The sequence below is a fragment of the Aspergillus karnatakaensis genome, assembly GCF_047715665.1.
Source record: "Aspergillus karnatakaensis strain CBS 102800 unplaced genomic scaffold BJY04scaffold_24, whole genome shotgun sequence".
Taxonomy (NCBI): Eukaryota; Fungi; Ascomycota; class Eurotiomycetes; order Eurotiales; family Aspergillaceae; genus Aspergillus; species Aspergillus karnatakaensis.
In genome coordinates this window covers 305,630-323,080 of record NW_027395736.1, presented here as the reverse complement: position 1 = coordinate 323,080, position 17,451 = coordinate 305,630, and the positions used below count along the sequence as shown (strand labels likewise).

The 17,451-nt window shown below is 50.8% G+C and overlaps 5 protein-coding genes across 5 annotated transcripts; 3 read left to right on the top strand and 2 right to left on the bottom strand.

The window, feature by feature from the left end:
* Nucleotides 1-956: 956 nt before the first annotated feature.
* On the top strand, nt 957-2,868 carry BJY04DRAFT_59145 (casein kinase I). Its single transcript, XM_073720698.1, has 6 exons — nt 957-1,020; nt 1,086-1,295; nt 1,346-1,415; nt 1,463-1,611; nt 1,664-2,069; nt 2,123-2,868. The coding sequence occupies exons 2-6, from the start codon at nt 1,167-1,169 to the stop codon at nt 2,701-2,703; spliced, it is 1,335 nt and encodes a 444-aa protein (XP_073571297.1). The 5' UTR covers nt 957-1,020; nt 1,086-1,166; the 3' UTR covers nt 2,704-2,868.
* Nucleotides 2,869-10,682: 7,814 nt separating this feature from the next.
* BJY04DRAFT_218295 (regulator of G-protein signaling domain-containing protein) lies at nt 10,683-11,768 on the top strand (the record flags this gene model as incomplete). The annotated part of the gene is made up of 1 exon (XM_073716279.1): nt 10,683-11,768. One exon carries the CDS (start codon nt 10,683-10,685, stop codon nt 11,766-11,768), a length of 1,086 nt encoding a protein of 361 aa, XP_073571296.1.
* A 606-nt stretch (nt 11,769-12,374) lies between these two features.
* BJY04DRAFT_189043 (RUS1 family protein) lies at nt 12,375-14,779 on the bottom strand. The gene is made up of 7 exons (XM_073711325.1): nt 14,314-14,779; nt 14,153-14,259; nt 14,094-14,106; nt 13,981-14,044; nt 13,593-13,933; nt 13,473-13,517; nt 12,375-13,409 (listed from the first exon to the last, which is right to left on the bottom strand). The coding sequence occupies exons 1-7, from the start codon at nt 14,512-14,514 to the stop codon at nt 12,504-12,506; spliced, it is 1,677 nt and encodes a 558-aa protein (XP_073571295.1). The 5' UTR covers nt 14,515-14,779; the 3' UTR covers nt 12,375-12,503.
* A 331-nt stretch (nt 14,780-15,110) lies between these two features.
* BJY04DRAFT_218293 (alpha-ketoglutarate dehydrogenase subunit KGD4) lies at nt 15,111-15,523 on the bottom strand (the record flags this gene model as incomplete). The annotated part of the gene is made up of 2 exons (XM_073716278.1): nt 15,111-15,397; nt 15,448-15,523. 2 exons carry the CDS (start codon nt 15,521-15,523, stop codon nt 15,111-15,113), a joined length of 363 nt encoding a protein of 120 aa, XP_073571294.1.
* Nucleotides 15,524-16,537: 1,014 nt separating this feature from the next.
* On the top strand, nt 16,538-17,410 carry BJY04DRAFT_218292 (mediator of RNA polymerase II transcription subunit 18; the record flags this gene model as incomplete). The annotated part of the gene is made up of 2 exons (XM_073716277.1): nt 16,538-17,022; nt 17,089-17,410. The coding sequence occupies 2 exons, from the start codon at nt 16,538-16,540 to the stop codon at nt 17,408-17,410; spliced, it is 807 nt and encodes a 268-aa protein (XP_073571293.1).
* Between the last annotated feature and the right edge of the window lie 41 nt (nt 17,411-17,451).

Sequence of the window (17,451 nt, the reverse complement as noted above, 5' to 3'; positions counted from 1 at the left end):
TACCAATTCTTTCGGCCAGTGCAGTGGAAATTGCCCGTCGAGAGCTTCATGCCAAGATCGCCCTCGGCACAAACTAATTGGAGAAAAGCTTCTGGACTCCCGTGACCGCTCTCTGTTGCTCAACGCCCGACCAAAAAAAAAAAAAAAAAACGCTCACGGCGAGTTGCTTCTGACATCGAATGCCAGCTCATTTGCTGATGATGATTCTGTTCGATAATAAACAGAAGCTGTGGCAGTACTGAATATAGGCGTGAACACTGTAGATAAAATCAAATAGTTCCAAAATCATGCAAATGCTGTGCATCTGGCGCCGGCTCGATTAATTGATTGATACCTAATACCAAAGTTACCGTATAGAGGGCGCAACTCGGTCGGGTACGGGCGTTTCGCCCTTACCAGACAAGCCCATCATCACCCTGGCCCTGGCTCTGGCTCTGGCTCTGGCTCTGGCTCTGGCTCTGGCTCTCTCTCATCCTCTCCTGTTCTCGCCTTTTCGCCTCTCGCCTTTCTCCCTCAACGGACTCTCGTCCTCTCCGCCTCGTTTTCCCTTTTTCCTGCGTCCGCTCACGCCTTCCCCCCTACCCACTCACCGCACTCCGTCGATCTCCATCTGTCTCCTCTTCGCCTTTTCTCCTCTCCCCTTCACACCTCTCCTCCCCCCGTCCACCTCCGACCCCATTCAACCGCTGCTGGCTGCAGTTCGATAGACTGCTGCGCAGTTGGTGCAGATTCCTGGGAGCTCCGTCCTTTTTATCAGTCCTATCCTATTCTCGAAATCGCCGACGGTTTTGAGATCACTTCCGCCATTTGAATCGGACCTCACTTCGACTCCGAAGACACCCTTTGAGCTTTGTCTTCGTTCGCCTCGCCGTATTTCTATCCGCTCTTGTTCCCGAGTATTGCCTCGCCATTGCCAGTCGTACTTGTCCATACTGGTGTCGTCGAGTGGTCGTCTTGTGTGCCATCTACACTTTGAGTTTCTGCATGAATGGTATAGAATAGCACTATTCGGACGTTTCTGTGAGTCGTTCATTCTGCTACTCCCTCCGCATATCACTCAGCGGTTCTATTTACTGACAAATTAGCCTTCACGTGTTTGCCGCCCGTCGAGTCTTCCGCACGTTCGTCCGTTGTTAAAGTTTCCGACTCGCATAGACCGCACAGACATGGCTTCCTCATCGTCCAACGTAGTGGGTGTTCACTACAGAGTAGGAAAGAAAATTGGCGAAGGGTCTTTTGGTGTGATCTTTGAGGGTACAAATCTTTTAAACAACCAGCAGGTTGCGATCAAGTTTGTGTGTTGTGTAAAGCTCGTGATTGGAGGTACAATGGCTAATAGTCCTAGGAACCCCGGAAAAGCGATGCTCCCCAGCTCCGAGATGAGTATCGGACTTACAAGATCCTGGTCGGATGTCGTAAGTATATCTGCCGTTTATGGATGACTTGATGCTGACCTGGCTAGCTGGCATCCCCAACGTCTACTACTTTGGTCAAGAAGGCCTACACAACATTCTCGTGATTGACCTACTTGGTCCTAGTTTGGAAGATCTGTTCGACCACTGCAACCGACGTTTCTCTGTGAAGACCGTTGTCATGGTTGCCAAGCAAATGGTAAGTTGACGATGTTATTCAAGCTTTCCTGAACTCGGTCTCACATCCCTAGCTCTCTCGGGTTCAAACCATCCACGAAAAGAACTTGATCTATCGCGACATCAAACCCGACAACTTCCTCATCGGTCGCCCGAATTCCAAGGCCGCCAACGTGATTCATGTCGTCGACTTCGGAATGGCCAAGCAATATCGAGACCCTAAAACTAAGCAACACATCCCATACCGTGAGCGGAAGTCGCTGTCCGGTACAGCACGCTACATGAGTATCAACACCCATCTGGGACGCGAGCAATCACGACGAGATGACCTTGAGGCCCTGGGCCACGTTTTTATGTACTTCCTCCGCGGTGGTCTGCCGTGGCAGGGTCTGAAAGCTGCCACCAACAAGCAGAAGTACGAAAAGATCGGAGAGAAGAAGCAGACCACTGCTATCAAAGACCTCTGCGAGGGCTTCCCAGGTCTGTTTTCTTTTCCTCGGCACATGTTTGGGCTTACTGACGTGGTTTAGAAGAATTCAACAAATATCTGAGCTATGTTCGCAACCTTGGATTCGAAGACACGCCCGACTACGATTATCTAAGAGACCTCCTCACCCAGGCCCTCAAGAACGCCGGCGAGGTTGAGGACGGCGAGTACGACTGGATGAAGCTAAACAACGGCCGAGGATGGGAGTACAAGTCGTACTCTTCACAGCAGGGGCTCCACAACTCCGCTCTTCCCACCTCCGCCCGGGACCTCCACGGCCAGCCCATTCGCAGTAGTCAAAGGCCCGGCGTGACTGCAGACCGTTTAAACGCCGCGCAGCCCCCGCCCCCCTCTCCAGCGAAACCCGGAGTCGGGAAGACGCGCGAGCAGCAAAACGTCAGAGGCGGTGGCATCCCGCCGAAACGCCAGAGCGGGGGATTCGATGCGACACCGGCGGCGTCGACAGTGGCACAGTTCCAGAACTCCAACGCCAACATCTCAGGTCGGGTCGGCAGTCCCGCCAACCAGGCGAAGAATCAGCCAGTCCAAGGCACCCAGCAGGCGAGCAATGAGCCGCAGCCCACCTTTGTTCAAAAGGTGATGAAAGCGTTATGCTGCGGTAGGTGATGATCCTGCTGCTCCCGAAAGTGTCACTCCTGCTCATCTTGCCCAAGGTTGAAAGGTTGTCACCCCTGTTTTGATCGCTGAATCCGTGTAATTCTACATAATATGCTTGTTGGGTTTCGATCCATCATTCCTTTTCTTGTTTTGGTGGGGTTTGAAGGCAACATGGTCTATACTGGCATAGCTCGGCTTGAATCGTTCAACCCGAGCAAAGCGGAACTTGCGAACCTCGGTGGCGGATGAGGATTCTATGGTGAATATAATGTTCTATATTTCTCATCGACAGGCCCACCGAGCAGCCACTCACTCGCCTTGTTCCGTTACTTGATCGTCATGGCCAGCTGGTTTCTGATATGGGCTGGACCTCTCGGAGCAACCCTCTACCATTCTACATCTTCTCGTCATTATGCTCCTCATCACTCGTTATGGTGCTACGGCTTGGAACGGCGAACTTGCGTTTTTCTGCGTCTTTTGGTTCTTGATCCCTGCGCTGCTTTGCCTTGCATTTCTGGCATGAGCCATTTAATTCTAGATTTCACCTTATTTCTCAGTATATTATCACTGCCGAGTTCCTGACTTTTCACGAGTCGCCTTGATACTGTTGATCCGGATGTTGCCGGTCCTGCGACTCATCAAGGTGGTGTTAATGATGGCAGAAAGGCGTTTGGATGAAAGCTCGCGTGTTGTCAGGGTAGTCGTCTTATCTATGTGGCATTTTTAGCATATAAATCTTTTCCTGTGCCTTGGTCAATACCTACTACAATGTTCTCCATGAGGAGTCCCAGCGGTTCCTGTTTCCTTTTGCTATTCTGATTTCTGCCGTCTTCCTGTTTTTCCTGCTTCTTTTGTTCTTGCTGTATCGTCTCATCTCGAGCCCGGCCTTGTTGACCCCCTACGTTGCTCCGCTACTGTCTTGTCAAATTAACAGCGCTCAGACCTGGACCTCCAATACCTTTGACCATCTTCTTGTCACAAGCCGTCGGCGCTCGTATAGAGATTCCTTTCATCCAGTCTAGTCCTGTTGATTACAATCAGCGTTCACCATTTGATTCTGCACGTATCTTGGTAGCGCTGCGATTTGGGCTTCGATTTCTTTCGTTAGAGCATATATATCGACGGTCGTGCGTGTTACTTTGTTGAACATAACCTTTATTTGATTATACTACGATCTTATCCTCTCCCATTTGCTTCCTGGTATCTTAGGGCCCATGCGAACCTAGCAGATTCCCACAAGGCAAAAGCGACACGCCCGTCAATGTCCAAAACCTCACATCTCTTTCCAAACCTTAATACAGTCACCCATATAAAAGATGATGGATGACCATCCCCATGGAAGGGACATCACACATATCCACGCACATTAGGTCCTAATCCTATCTTTGTTTTTCTATTTTGGCTTTTCACCAGCCGACCATATGGTAGGTGTTTCTGCGACCCTTGGACTGGGAGATTCAACTTGGAACCACTATATATCTGCTGAGCCTACTGTTACTACTGGATTGGGCTTGCCTAATGAGTAGCTCACAACGCTTGTTTTGATCAGCTGCCCACAGCAGGAAGTCGCAAATGGAGGGCTGAGGGGTCTTTCAGCCAGCGCACTGTACCGGTATATATTGAGCGGTTTATCTCATGATCTTGCATCATTTAACGGGCTGCACCCATGGCTAACCTGACTCTGAGGTGCTCAACCAGACTTGATCTGGTGAGAAGGACCATAAATTGAGATCTTCTTATGCGTAATTGTGCAGTGAAACTGGTGATTTATCCGTTTTGTTTGTGTGGCTTGACGGCTTGTGCAATGAGTTGAAATATATATATTCCTCTAGGCCACCTATCGGCCTCCAAAGAAGATAAAACCTGCACGCGCGATTCAAGGGAGCGGAGGAAATAAATATTTACAGTTCTAGCTGCATGATACCTACTCTACAGATTGTTATAGCCCTGTCAGCAATCATTGTGTCAGTCACCCTCCATATCCGGCGCCGCCCCTGGAATCTAGGGCTAACTTCAAGGGCTGTATCAATCAACTACATCACCCTTTGTGCACGCGACAGTGTTGGGCGGCTTTTGGGCTTGAGAGTATAGTTTTGGCTACCTTCAAAAGAGTTAGCCTAACCGAGCGCCATGAAAGAGACGTAAATGGTTTCCTGGAATAGCGCATAGGCGACAAGACTTAGCGTGAAAGAGTGAGGCTGGCCGAGTCTTGAGACGAAAGAAATGCGTGTGGACGAACTGCTCAAAACCTCATTGATTTGCATCGTAAAGCGAAGCAGAGACAGAAGCTCTCGGACTCGCCGGGTATGCCGATATCACGAGACCTCCGACTCAAAGAATCAAATGTGAGATCCGACTTTGTCAGCGGCGGGCGCATCAAGGGAAGCGCTTCCACCCGACAATAACAGTCCAAAGACACAATATCAAAACTTCGCCAAAGAGCGCAAGCCACAGCTGTAGCGACCTGGCAATGAGTCTTGGGGACTCTGGAGTCAGTCGCTAGCTGGAATTCAGCCACAATTTATCGATGTCTTTGTCTTCTCGAGCGCGCTAACTTGTTTGGTTACAAAGCTAGTCGGCTGTCGGACTCACAGGTCGCTACCCGAATAGCGGGGTTTGCAGCTGCATCTGGGGTGGCTAGTTGACTGCCGGCCTTTCAGGCACTATGATAAATCACTATTGGAGGGTGTGCAGGAAAAGAAGCGGGGTAGGTGCGGTGTTTTTTGCGAATAGCATCGTGTGTCTTGATTTGGAGCTGTCGACGACGTCGGAGGAGAAGCGCCGGAGACTGAGCTTTGATTTGAAATCATCTGGGGAAGCCGTTGATCTAGGGCTCCAGACCCCAAAGTTGTCCAGTTCGGCGGTGTGAAGGAAATAAGCTATCCCCGAGGCATGCAATGAGCCGCAAGGAAACTCCTAAGATATCGCGCTCGAGTTTGATTCTGAGGGAGACGACTCAGAGGGATCCCCATCTCTAACTCTCCCTCTGCATCTGGTGCTTCACAAGCTGTTTGCTAGCAGCTTCAGAACAGCTCCTGCGACAGGCATCCGCATCCTGGATCGACGTAAGACGGTCTCAAAGCAGTTTCGCCTGGACAGGCAAGACAGGGAAGCAGCAGCGAGTAACAGACCCAGAAATTCGACACATCTCGTGCCGTACAGGAGGGAAGAGGGCTCACGCAACCGTGCAGCAGCTTGTCGTCTTCTTGCAGAGGGCATCAGCATCTTGTGCTTCTCCGCAATGAAATGCGTCCACACTCCATGCGGATGCCGTCATAGCGCAAGAAGCAGACCAATCTGGGGGAGAGCAGGTCGGCCGTCCAATGCAGGTCGGCAAATCGAGCGGGGAAGTGTTTTGAGTTCAGGACCTTGGTCTTGTCTTTGATTCTTTTTCTGCTTTGGGATTCGTTTGGTCTCTTCGGAATGGCCGGCTCGTTGCCCTTGGTTTTTGTTGGTTTTGTTGGAGTGGTGATAGTGGTCAGAAGTGCGTGGAGTGAAGGCTTCCTCACGTGATGACGGGAATCAAGCAACAAGCAAGACTGCAAGAGAGAAGATCAGCCTGATCTTCATTGACTCCAGTCTCCAGACTCATTGATCTCAGTGTCTAGACAAAGCACCTGCCCAATTGAATGAGATCATCGCCAAATCTCCGAGCTTGTGTTGATACCAGCAATAGTCACACCACCGCCCGCAGTCACAGTCGCAGGGTCGACCGTCAGTGTTCGTTGATTGTAGGCGAGCTCCGTGGATCGCAGCGGCAGAACCAGGCCCGAGAACAGGCGAGGGGAGAGAGTTACATAAAAAAATATTTGCAGTGGAGCGAAGTCTAGCGACTCACCAGGTTTTGCCTGCGGTTTCACCTTCAAGTTTCCCCACTGAAGTTCTAGAATCAGATGTACCCCATTCTTGGTGACCTTGTTGTCCGCTACGAGCGCGGATAGCATCGGCGGCATTATTATTGTTGGCAACATCAGGTTACAGCAACATACTATCACTTACTACCTTCTGACCTGACTGACTGAGTCGGTGAGCGGATACCCACCCCATATCAAAGGAGACCTCCTTTTGTGCATTTCCCTGAATGATCGATTGGTAAACTCAATCGTGTAGGACGAGAGATTGGGTTGGCAACCAAGAATCAGAGTGGATAGTGGTGGACCAGGAGGTGAGGAGAGTCCATGGAAACCGGTTTATCGTCAGATCTGACGAGGTCAACAGGGTCAGTCTGTTCGTAGATTCTGGTTAATCAAAGCCGCCGTCGATGAGGTGTGTCGTCCTCCGTGGTCTCCACGGAATTAATTTCCCTCGCCCGTCTGCGGTAGCATTTTTGCTTTCAAGAGATACATGACGCCAGGACTCAGTAGTAGCCAAGAAGAGCCAGCAAAGAGGTTTGAGAGACGGTCTCCGGGTCTCGTCTGTCTTCACCGTTTGATACAAACGGCCTTGCCGTCGATCTTTGTTCCTGCGTTCCTCTCAGCCGCGATGTGGCGTTGATTTGACAGGGCTAGGCGATCCCCTACAAAGGGACGGGAGTAGTTTACGGAGTAATCGTTGAAGGATGATCTTCTGATCCCAGTCCATCAGCGCGATCAGGGCTAATACTCCGATCGTTAAGGGACACAGGCTGACTGTGTTGACATGAATTAAGGTCTCTGGGATCATCGATGCGATAGGGCAACGTTACACCTTGCAAGTCGCCACTGGTCCAGTGCTCAGTTGCCCGATTCTCGAAGGATGAGGAACGGCCTTAATGGGGGTATTAAGATTCTAGCCTTGTTCTAGAATCTCCTTGCTGAATATTGAGTTTTGTCCGTATAACATATCCAGAGCACAATAATGGGACTCCGTAATAAGAATGAGAACCTGTTATCAGTTGCAGAAGGTTGAAGATGATCTGCAGAATTCTGCAATATGCAATTCATTTCCCCAACGATCTGGAATGACGTAATGGAAGCTTGTTCCTGATGGGCCGATGGGACTGCCCGATTGTTGTAAGGCCCGGGCTGCGTCATCAACTCCGAACAATACTCCAGAAGGCTGAACTCCCATCCACTGTCCAGTCTATCTTCCAAAGTCGATCTTCGAGTCTTGTGCTGTCACACCTTGCCTGATACCAATCGTGGATTCTTATTCATCCTTCGTCGACAGCCCAGCCTGCAGTGCGACATGCGACTCCACGGGTACGTAAGCAGGTTAGTCGTTCTGCGCCTGAGACCAGCGGCTTGAGTCAGCATCAGTTATTTATTATTATTCTGCTGGCAGCGCGGTACGTATTCTGGAATCGATAAAGAAAGGGAGAAATCGCGTGAGCAGTAAGGAGGTGGAGGGCGATCACGTTGTCTGGGTGGATAGCGGTGCTGACTGTGATGATTGGACTCTGGTAAATTTTCCACGCCCCCGCAAGAATAAGAGCACGCCTTCACTCCGGAATGGTCAGAATCAGAGAAGAATGATGGACGCCTCCACGCAACCCCCCCGTGGACGGCAAGTGTCATCTGATTAGCGGGCTGCTGCCCTCAGGGATTTTTTTTTGCCCTGCCGCCGAGAATTCTGGAAGCTCTCCCCTTCAGAAATTATTTCAGATTTTTTCTCGACATTCCTGTCTCTTTCGCCGCACGCCATCCTCCTTCCAGTAAGACTCGTTCGATGGCGCCGGACTCCACTGCGCCCAGCGCTATCTTCTGATACTCCGTTCCGTTCCTCAGGGACCTTGGGAATTTGGGATAGCATCATCATCGTCGACTCCGTAAAGATAAAAAACCATCTTCTGTCGTAGGGACCACACTTTCTGTGACACAATATGCTGTAGGACCTTATCCTGCATCGATGGCTGCAGGCCCTTGCAGGCCACTAGGCGCAGGCTCGCATGAGAAGCGCAGCAGGCAGCAGGGGTGGTCAAGTGGTGGTAAGTGCTGAGTGGTGGGTGGTGAGATGGAAGAGCTCAGCGTCAGAGCAAACGCTGTCAGTAGTAGTGCCCAGGATCGGAGGCCTCGATTGATTCAATGTGGATTGTGGGAAGGGGAGAGGGGGGCCACCACCATGACGGTTGTGGTTTAGTGTGGGTCAAATTAGGCAGGAGAGTAGATAGTAGGTAGGTAGTTAGAGAGGTACAAACCAACTGGCAACATGTCCGACTACTACGAGATGTCATGCACTGCACTGCGCTTCTTTGTGTGTGCATAATAAGTATGGGTATCAACGATCAGACCGTAGAAGGAGGGAGTTAGGTATGTACTATGTCTTGAGTTTCAACTTTCAACAGACAATGCAGGATGATTTCAAATGTGAAGGACTGGCGTCTCCTTGCCTCCCGAGATGCACCGCCTGCTTGGCGATCCGTAGATCCTGCAGACCGCAACCAATCATGCGAGGGAGGCTACCCCGGTCAGGCCGTCGTGCACCATTGAGGTCTTTCATGTCATCTCTGCGCCCGGAGGCTTAACAACATCCGTTGCAGCTTCAATTTCACCTCTTCAGCCTTCAGCCTTCAGCCCTCCGAAAGAAACCATCGTCTTTGCTTTTGCTGCCGTCAGCATCTTCGGAGTCTCGGGACGTTCCACCAGAACGGTTCGCAGAGATAAAGGCAGTCCAACCGCTGTCTGCGAGCCCTCAAAGAAATAATGTCTGGTCATGCAAATTTGTATAGAAAGAAACGCTTTGTAAATGCATGTTGTTCAGACCAAGTAATCCAATCCTCTAACATGATTCAAGGACGCGCTGAGACCCGATCTTCTTTGATCTCGGCCCGTATATAACTCGTCTTGTCACCCGACTTATTTATTTATTATGTTATAAATCTATTCGAGATTGAAGGTGAAAATTCTATAGCTTGTTGCCACCCTGTGAGCGTTGTCTTGGCCTGTGTGTCCTTACAAAAGCTGCAGCAGTCCCTGTTCCTGGCGGCTATATAGTATAGTCGTCTATCTTCAAGCTTCACCTGTTGATAGTATTATTTATATTTAATCCCTCCTACATTCCGTGTCCTGCGCGATTTGATTTTCCAGACGTCGTCACGAATATTCGCCAGCAGAATTGGCGCAGAGTCTTTGCAGCAGCAGTTTGCAGTTTGCAGAGGATTGCATCACAGTCACAGGTAAGTCCAGACACGCGGTTTCTTTTGGGGTCAGGATCACAACCAAATATTCGACTGTTTCATTTCATTTCCCTTCCTGGAGATCTTCAGATGGCATCATGATTTTATTTTATTTTTATTTTTCTCTCTCTCTCTGTCTCTCTTATCAAGTGGTTCTCTGGTTCTCCATTGGCGCCGAGGTCGGCCTGATAGGTGGAAGCGCTGACCAGCATGAGTGGCTGGCCTTCTGGTTCTTCGCGTCTTCTGTGATCCACCGTGGTTGCAAAGTAGCCCAGGCTAGCCTCGTTGACCAAGTAAAGTGGAGTGGAGAAATCTCCACTCCTCACTGATTTGACTGAAAGTGAAAGTTGGCTGATCAGCGCGCGCTCCATCCCGATCACATCACTCCCAGTTATATGCCCTTTTTCTCCCGCCAGCCTGCCCTCTCGTCCCTCTCTCTTTGAACTTCCACTCTCCTTCTGCCCTTTCTTGTCGTCATTAATTACCTTCTTTTTTTCCCTTTATCTCCTCAAACTCAAAACCTTTCTGCAAGCGCTTATCCTGCCAATGATCCGCCTCGCTCTCTATCGCTACCTTTTCCCTCACTAACCGCCCACCTTGACCTCCTTCCCAGCAGTCAGTCAACAACTTCGCTCTCACATCCTTCATGATAAACTCCTTTGCACCACTCACTCAATCCACCTTCGACCTCATAAACACGGCGCTCTCACGGCTGCCCGCATAACCACGTCGCGGTCTTGGCTGCAGCCACGCCTTCCGGCTTACGGAAATCACCTCTCACTTTAAACGCCCCAGCGAGACGGGTTCACTCTCCCTTGTCTCGGGTAAGGGAATAGAGTGTGTAGCAATTTCACTCTCAAAATTCTTTCAGGAAAGGGGACGAACGCTAAGCGCGATGCTGAAGAAGAGGTCTTTGCACCCCCCTTTGCTCTTCTGGACAACCTCCCCCAGCTCCACACCAGAACTCTCCCCGACCTCATCATCATCGGATTCGGAGTCGGACGAGGACATGGACCCGGCTGGTTCACGCCCCCTCAGTCTGGCTGTTCCCCAGGGCACTTTCTGTCCCATGCGACCGACCCTCGATGAGGTGCTCGCCAACACGGCACCCGCTCCTTACACCCTCAGCGCTTTCATGGCCTACCTTTCACAGAACCACTGCCTCGAGACGTTAGAATTCACACTGGATGCAAAGCGGTATCGGGAAGCATACGACGAACTGAGTCGTCAACTCAAGCAGTTCCCCATTGCTGCTGATTCTGCGGAGAGCCGGCATCTGCGGATGCTCTGGCAACGTCTTTTGTCTGCGTATATTATCCCCGGATCGCCGCGTGAAATCAACGTTTCGAGCGAAGTTCGTGATGATATCCTCCGGCATGCCAACGCGTCCATCCCACCACCTCCGTCAATGCTCGATGCGGCCGTCAAGCTGGTTCATGATCTGATGGAGGAGTCAATATTCATGCCCTTTCTCAACGCCCACTCAGCCTCCGCCCATGTCTTTCCTCTCTCAGAACCCCTCTTCACCCAAGATGATGGTGTCACCATCGTCTCCAATCCTAGTCTCGATGAGCATGCGGTCAGGCGAGTCCGATCGAAAGGTGGACGCCTTTCACCCCGTGCTTCGCGAGAGATGGGCTCCTCTCCGGTCTCTCCCACTTCTCCTTCCAGCCATCATTCCCGCTCAAACTTCTCCCTCAACGCGGTTACTTCGGGCGGCAAGTCATCACACCGGCCTTCCGCCCAAACTTCCAGTACAACAAGCGGTGATTCCGCCGGCTTGACGGACGACTCTGGCAGTCTGCAATCGAGCACCGGAGAGCCGATGACTCCTCCGACCACCCCTCCTGCCAGCGAGCTTGGCTTGGCCAGCAGCCCCAAGAGCCGCGTCGACAACCCTTGGAAGAAGATGGGAATGAAACTTGGCTTCAAGAAGCGAGGCAATGGCAGCCAAAGCATGCGGTACCCCCCAGATGAATGACTACATCCTGGCAAGCGCCCCGGCTCTGTAACAATCTCTCCTCTTCAAAACCACAAACCTTATAGAACGTTACGACGGATATCGTATCACGACTTTTCCCCCACGATTTCTCTCCGGTCTTGAACAGGCCATGTCTAAAAAAAAAAACGATACGAATTCGACGGTGTAATGCGAACGGCATTTTCTTACCTACGGAAGCATTTTCATAGCAGGCGTTTTCACAGCGAGTGAGCGAGCATTCGGATTTTCTCAAAAAGAATAGATAGATCGGTCCATTGGGATGGAAGGCATACAGCCTGGCGTTTTGATTTTCAACATTTTCATTTTCCTTTTCAACAATTCAAAGGTGACTCGGACAACTGTTTGATGATTCACTCTGCATGCATGGAAGGCTGCAAACCCTACATTTTTTCCCCCTCACGACAACTTGGTCTTGTATCATCATCTAATTATGAGATGGCGGGATTCTTGGTGCATTTTTCTGTTTCTATACCTGGCATACGCCCTTCTCCTGGATGCTACAAGTCTTGATGACTTTAGCATTGGCATGCATGGCATTTATCTTAGTATACTAGTCTAGATACCCAATGTGTGATTAGTAAACGAACTCTTGTGCAAACTGTCTTCTCTTTCCCAGTTATCTATAGATCTCTACAGATCTTCTCAACTCGACTTCGTCTTTTGTGAATAACTTCAAATCACCCGTAATAACCCAGTTAGACACACACTTCTCCTTCATGAAGCCGCAACAACAACCCTCCGTCCAACACTAGTCTCCAATGCAGAACCCCCCTTTCCTTCCTCGCCATTCAAATCATCATGGATTTCCCATCCGACCCCTCTCAAAGAACCAACCCACCCTTCGAATCTGGCCTCCTCAATCAAGTACTCCAGCGTCCGAGAAAGAACAGACAATACCCCTTCTGAGTTACTGCCGGGCTTTCCAAATCCATTATCTCCGAGACTATGACTGGAACGGAGCGAAAGAACCCGTACGGCAAGAAGCGCATGTGCCCACGCCTTAAGGTGAGACTTCGGTGTGCTGGTCTGCTTGAGGAGGATTGTTGCTTTGATCTTCGACAAGCCGTTGGTTGATAGGTAAAGAATGTAGTCTTCGTCCGCGAAAAGGGACGTTAGTTCTCGCAGTGGCAGAGTGGTTTTTATGGCCCGAGACGATGCCGTTGTTTGGCCGTGAGATCCCGATGAAGATGAGTCGGCGAGGAATTGGCACAGGGACACGCCGATTTGGCATGATCCTATTGTTTCTGGGCTAGGAGATGGAGATGCAGGATCAGAGGAGGAAGGATACCACCTCAGTGTACCGTATGCATCGAAGATGCGTTCTTGTCTGGCGACTTGTGCAGGGCTAAGTATCGTCTTGGTTAGCTTCTCTCGTTCTTTGGCGCCTGATCGTCGTTTCGGTTGTAAATGCCCTTCTCGGTCAGAAGCTAGGCTTGTAGCGTCTGGATCGGATGACAAGAGGGCAGAGAAGGCGATATTCGCGCGTTGCCTATTCAGGGTAGTCATTTGGACGGACCGGACGGCTGCATAGTTGAGGGATAGGTGGAGGATAAGGAGGAGTATGAGAGTAAGCCATGTTGCTGTGAAGCTAGTGATATATGAGACGACCAGGGACCCGACCTACGCAGTTGTCATTAGCTATAGACCTCAACGAGAGTCTTGATGTGGCACACGGGGGCGTACCAACATCCCAATGAGGGATATGACAGTTTCTTGAGAAGAGTCTTTCTGTTCGTACAACAGTCATGTTAGTCCATCTGGCACACCGCAGGCGATTAGCAAATGCATTTGATCGAGGCGTACCGCATTGACTTCAGCAAGATTCCCCCATTTCGCAAAGTGAGCACTCAAACTCGCCTTCGAGCTCCCACCGGCTACTCCGCAGAGCGCACGAAGCACACCAGCAGCACTAAGAACAGATACTCGACTGACTCCTGCCGGTATCATCGGCGACAGGCAATCGAGCACCATGGCGAGGTCATTGAAGATATCCGCTGCGAAGCGGTACATCTTACACTCTGGCTCTAGTGCTGTTCCGACGCGATGGGCGAAGAGGATCGTTGCAATCCGACCGGACGTATCCTGGAGGATGTGGAGGAGCAGAGCGGAGGTTGGAGAGGCATCGGCGTTGCCGACCCCAACGCCTATATGATTCAGCTTGTGTGATCTTCGAAGGCTTAAAAGTACAGACCTTGTAGTACGGCTCGCGATGACAGGAGGCCCGCAATGGAGCTGCTGAATGCCTGGAGAGAGTCCTTGGAGTGGTCAGGATACGCAGTGTTTTGAACAGCGATGAAAGCTCACAAATACTTGGTAACTGTCAAGATTAGTGTCTACACCGTCTCTATGCTCGAGGCACTTACGAAACATAATCTTCGCTGACGCTGTTCGGATATCCAGCAGGGAGGAAGACGTCGACGAGAAGACTTCGGAACGCATCGAGAGACCATGATGTTGAAGCGGAAGAAGCATGTAGATGTATTGTTAGTATATTAGAGCAGGGTGCCTATTCATTTACACTCACTACTGTATCAATACGGCCCCGCGTGCTTTCAACATTCCCACCCTGCTCGGAGTAAACGTATGTTGATATGGGGCTATTGAGCTCATCCACCTCGGTAAATGTGATGATTGCCTCATTAGTATGCGCCATGTTGATAGCTAGATGTTGGATCTGCGATTGTAATGGAAAATTTCTCATACCCACATTACCTCGTGGATCCATAGGAGATTGATAGTGAAGCGTGGTGTCGATGGCTGGCCATGCTGGCAGGATTGCCGATCAGGCGCAGCACGTGTTGTGTTCCATTCCTCCCAATGACTCCGGTACCAGTGCACTGTTAGGGCTTTTCGCGCATAACTTTAACTGGACAAGTCTACGGCTTCGGAGAATCATGATTTAGTCAATATCAATTGTTGACCTATGTACAGACATGAATGTGCAAGGAACCGTGCCTCCAGCATTCAAGACTTTTCACAAACTAGCCATCTATGACCGTGATAACCTGATATAAGATAACCGCATGGTGCGCGCCAAAAAAATAATGTAGACCCGCTAAGCACGAAGACTTGCAAACCGCCTGCGCCGTTAACAGAAAGATACAGAAGAATAGAAAAAGTGGTTGCATGTCGCGGTCAAGCCGGACCTGTGTATAGCGTTGAGGCTCGCAACCACTCGAATGCTTTTAGCCTCGTATATCTGTTGGGATATGGATGCGACTGTAGAGCGCCCTCCCTCGCGTCTCAAGAATGCCACTCGTCCATGTGTCTCGTCTCGACCATCATCGTTGAATCATTCGGTTGAAGGAATATATTCAGAAATCAAGCGTATAGACTGGCGCCGCCAGTTTCAATAGCCTCAATCTCAGCCTCGGTGTATGGGAGACGGTGGAAGCGGGTGGGAAGCTCGACGCGGTCGAAGAATTCGCCCTGTCGGGGCTTGATGGGGCCGAGAGAAGCACCGGGGCTGCGGCCAACGGAGCCTTGAGTGAAAGAGGCGCGACCGAGGGGGCCGTGTTGCTGGGCCTTGGCCCGGTAGGCAGCGAATGAGTCGGGTAGAACACCGGTGGGAGACGCCGGGTGAGCTCGGGGAGTGTGGTCAATGGATTCTAATCGCGATCAGCAGCTGTAGTTGAAGATGATATTGCAAAATACATACGAGGGACAGAGCGCTTGCCGACAAAGCGGATGAGAGGAGTGCGGGTAGCGTTTCGCAGGGCAATGGTGGCACGCATTTTGAATGTGGTGGTTGGAATGGAAAGTTGGATTAATTGAGAAGTATTTCGAAAGTTGGACAAGCAATGATCGAGAAATTGGTATTGATAAAGGAGAAAGCGAAGATTATAGCTACGATAGATAGTCTGGAGACACCGGCGAGGGAGGAATGAGAGCGAAAGGAGGGGATGGAGGAGAAAAAGAGGAGGAGCGGAAGCGAGAGGGAGGAACCTCAGTTATCAAGCAGATATGGCAGCTCCCGCAGAAGTGGTGTGATAATCCTCTGCTGTAATAGTTACCGGCTGTGTAACGCGATTACCGTTATTTATACCTTTTCCGGTGGGGTGCTGACACTTTCGGGGTAAATCTCAGTCTCTGAGTCTCTGGAGTCTCCAAGGAGTGAGCCCAAGCCGGTTATCGATCATCCGATGCTCTTCTCCAACTCTCAGAGAAGACAGATTCGACGACGCGTCTTACCTAGTCCGCATCACCGGTGAGGAGTTGATGATCATTGAACATTGGAAATTCCGATTTCTCCCCGCATGAACCCTCACCTTCCCCTCTCTCCAGAGTCCAGCCAACAACAATCAACACCATACGCTTTTTCTATCCTCCGCTCCCTGGACTCAAATTTACCGAGTACAGCAACAGCTCTAACTCTCACGTGACTCTCCGAGCGCTCCGCCGAGACGGTAACGAAACGCCGAAGCCTTCGCCTTTAACTCCGAAACCAGTCACACCATTTGGACCTGCAGGAGGGGTCAGATTTTGGAGCTCCTGCGATAATTGTCAGCAATATACTATTAGCTTGGGAATTGGGTTCCCGAACGTCGAACCACATCGAAACCGACTTCGCTTCAGAGTTCAGGCTCTTCGCCTGCGCTTGACTCGGGAAACGTGCAAGCTAGTCGTCCCGGATTTTCCCGCTCGTACTTCCCACCCCGGCTGCCGCACGACATTCCCCGGGCCAAGCCTTCTCACGCTCGTCAAGTGGCACCGGACCGGTCATTCCCTGGCGGCGTTGCCATCGAAAGATGCACGAGCTTCTGCTTTTTGCCTCGGTTCCTTCACAACAACACCATGAGTTGTTGCAACAGCTAGCGGGCTTGACGGCTATGCAACCTCGTCACCGTCTAGAAAGGCGTCTGATCTTCAAAGCCCATCGGAAGCCTGGCCTGGCTAATGCGCGCGGAGCGCCCAGTCGGGATGCACAGGGCGCTGATATTGTACGACTCAATAAGATGCTCAATGGGCAGATGTTCTATACGCAGGTTGTCGGCCCTATTTCCGAGGCGGACTTCGACACGAAGCCTTCTTCAGCTGACGATTCAGATGCTGCTATGACTGGGATGGAACAGGCCACAGGGAGCCCGTATGATTACGACAGCCAACCGTGGAAGCTCGAATTCAGGGACATCCCCGAGGCAGGCACTAGATCAACTATCACGGCTCGCTTGATGGCCAGCGCTACTCTTCCTAAAGGTGATATCGTGACTCACATGAATGCCTGGGGGTATAGGTTAGTAACCTGGCTCTTACCTTGATCTGTGACCGCGCGGTAAGCAGTTTATTGACAATTTATCAGTTTTATCAGCGAGTATGTGGTGGAGGGTGATATTTTCGTTCATAATGATATCGTAATATTTCTGCACAGAGTCCTACAGTATCCTGCTCAATCGCACGATTCACATGAACCACGGCGGCAGCTGCCCCTGTTCGGAGATATGTCGCCCTTGGAAAGGACCGGGGGCTATATACTCCAGGCTGCTATCACAGTCCAGGATGGGAGCAACCAGGAGTTGATGAGAACCGCTTCGCAGCATTTATTTGGACTTCGTGAGCAGCTAAAGTCGGCGGTTCGTTTAGAGCAGGCTGATAGACTTGCTCTAGACACCCGCGCCAAGTAGCAATTAACTGTGTTTTAGATACCCCGGAGCATACCTCCATG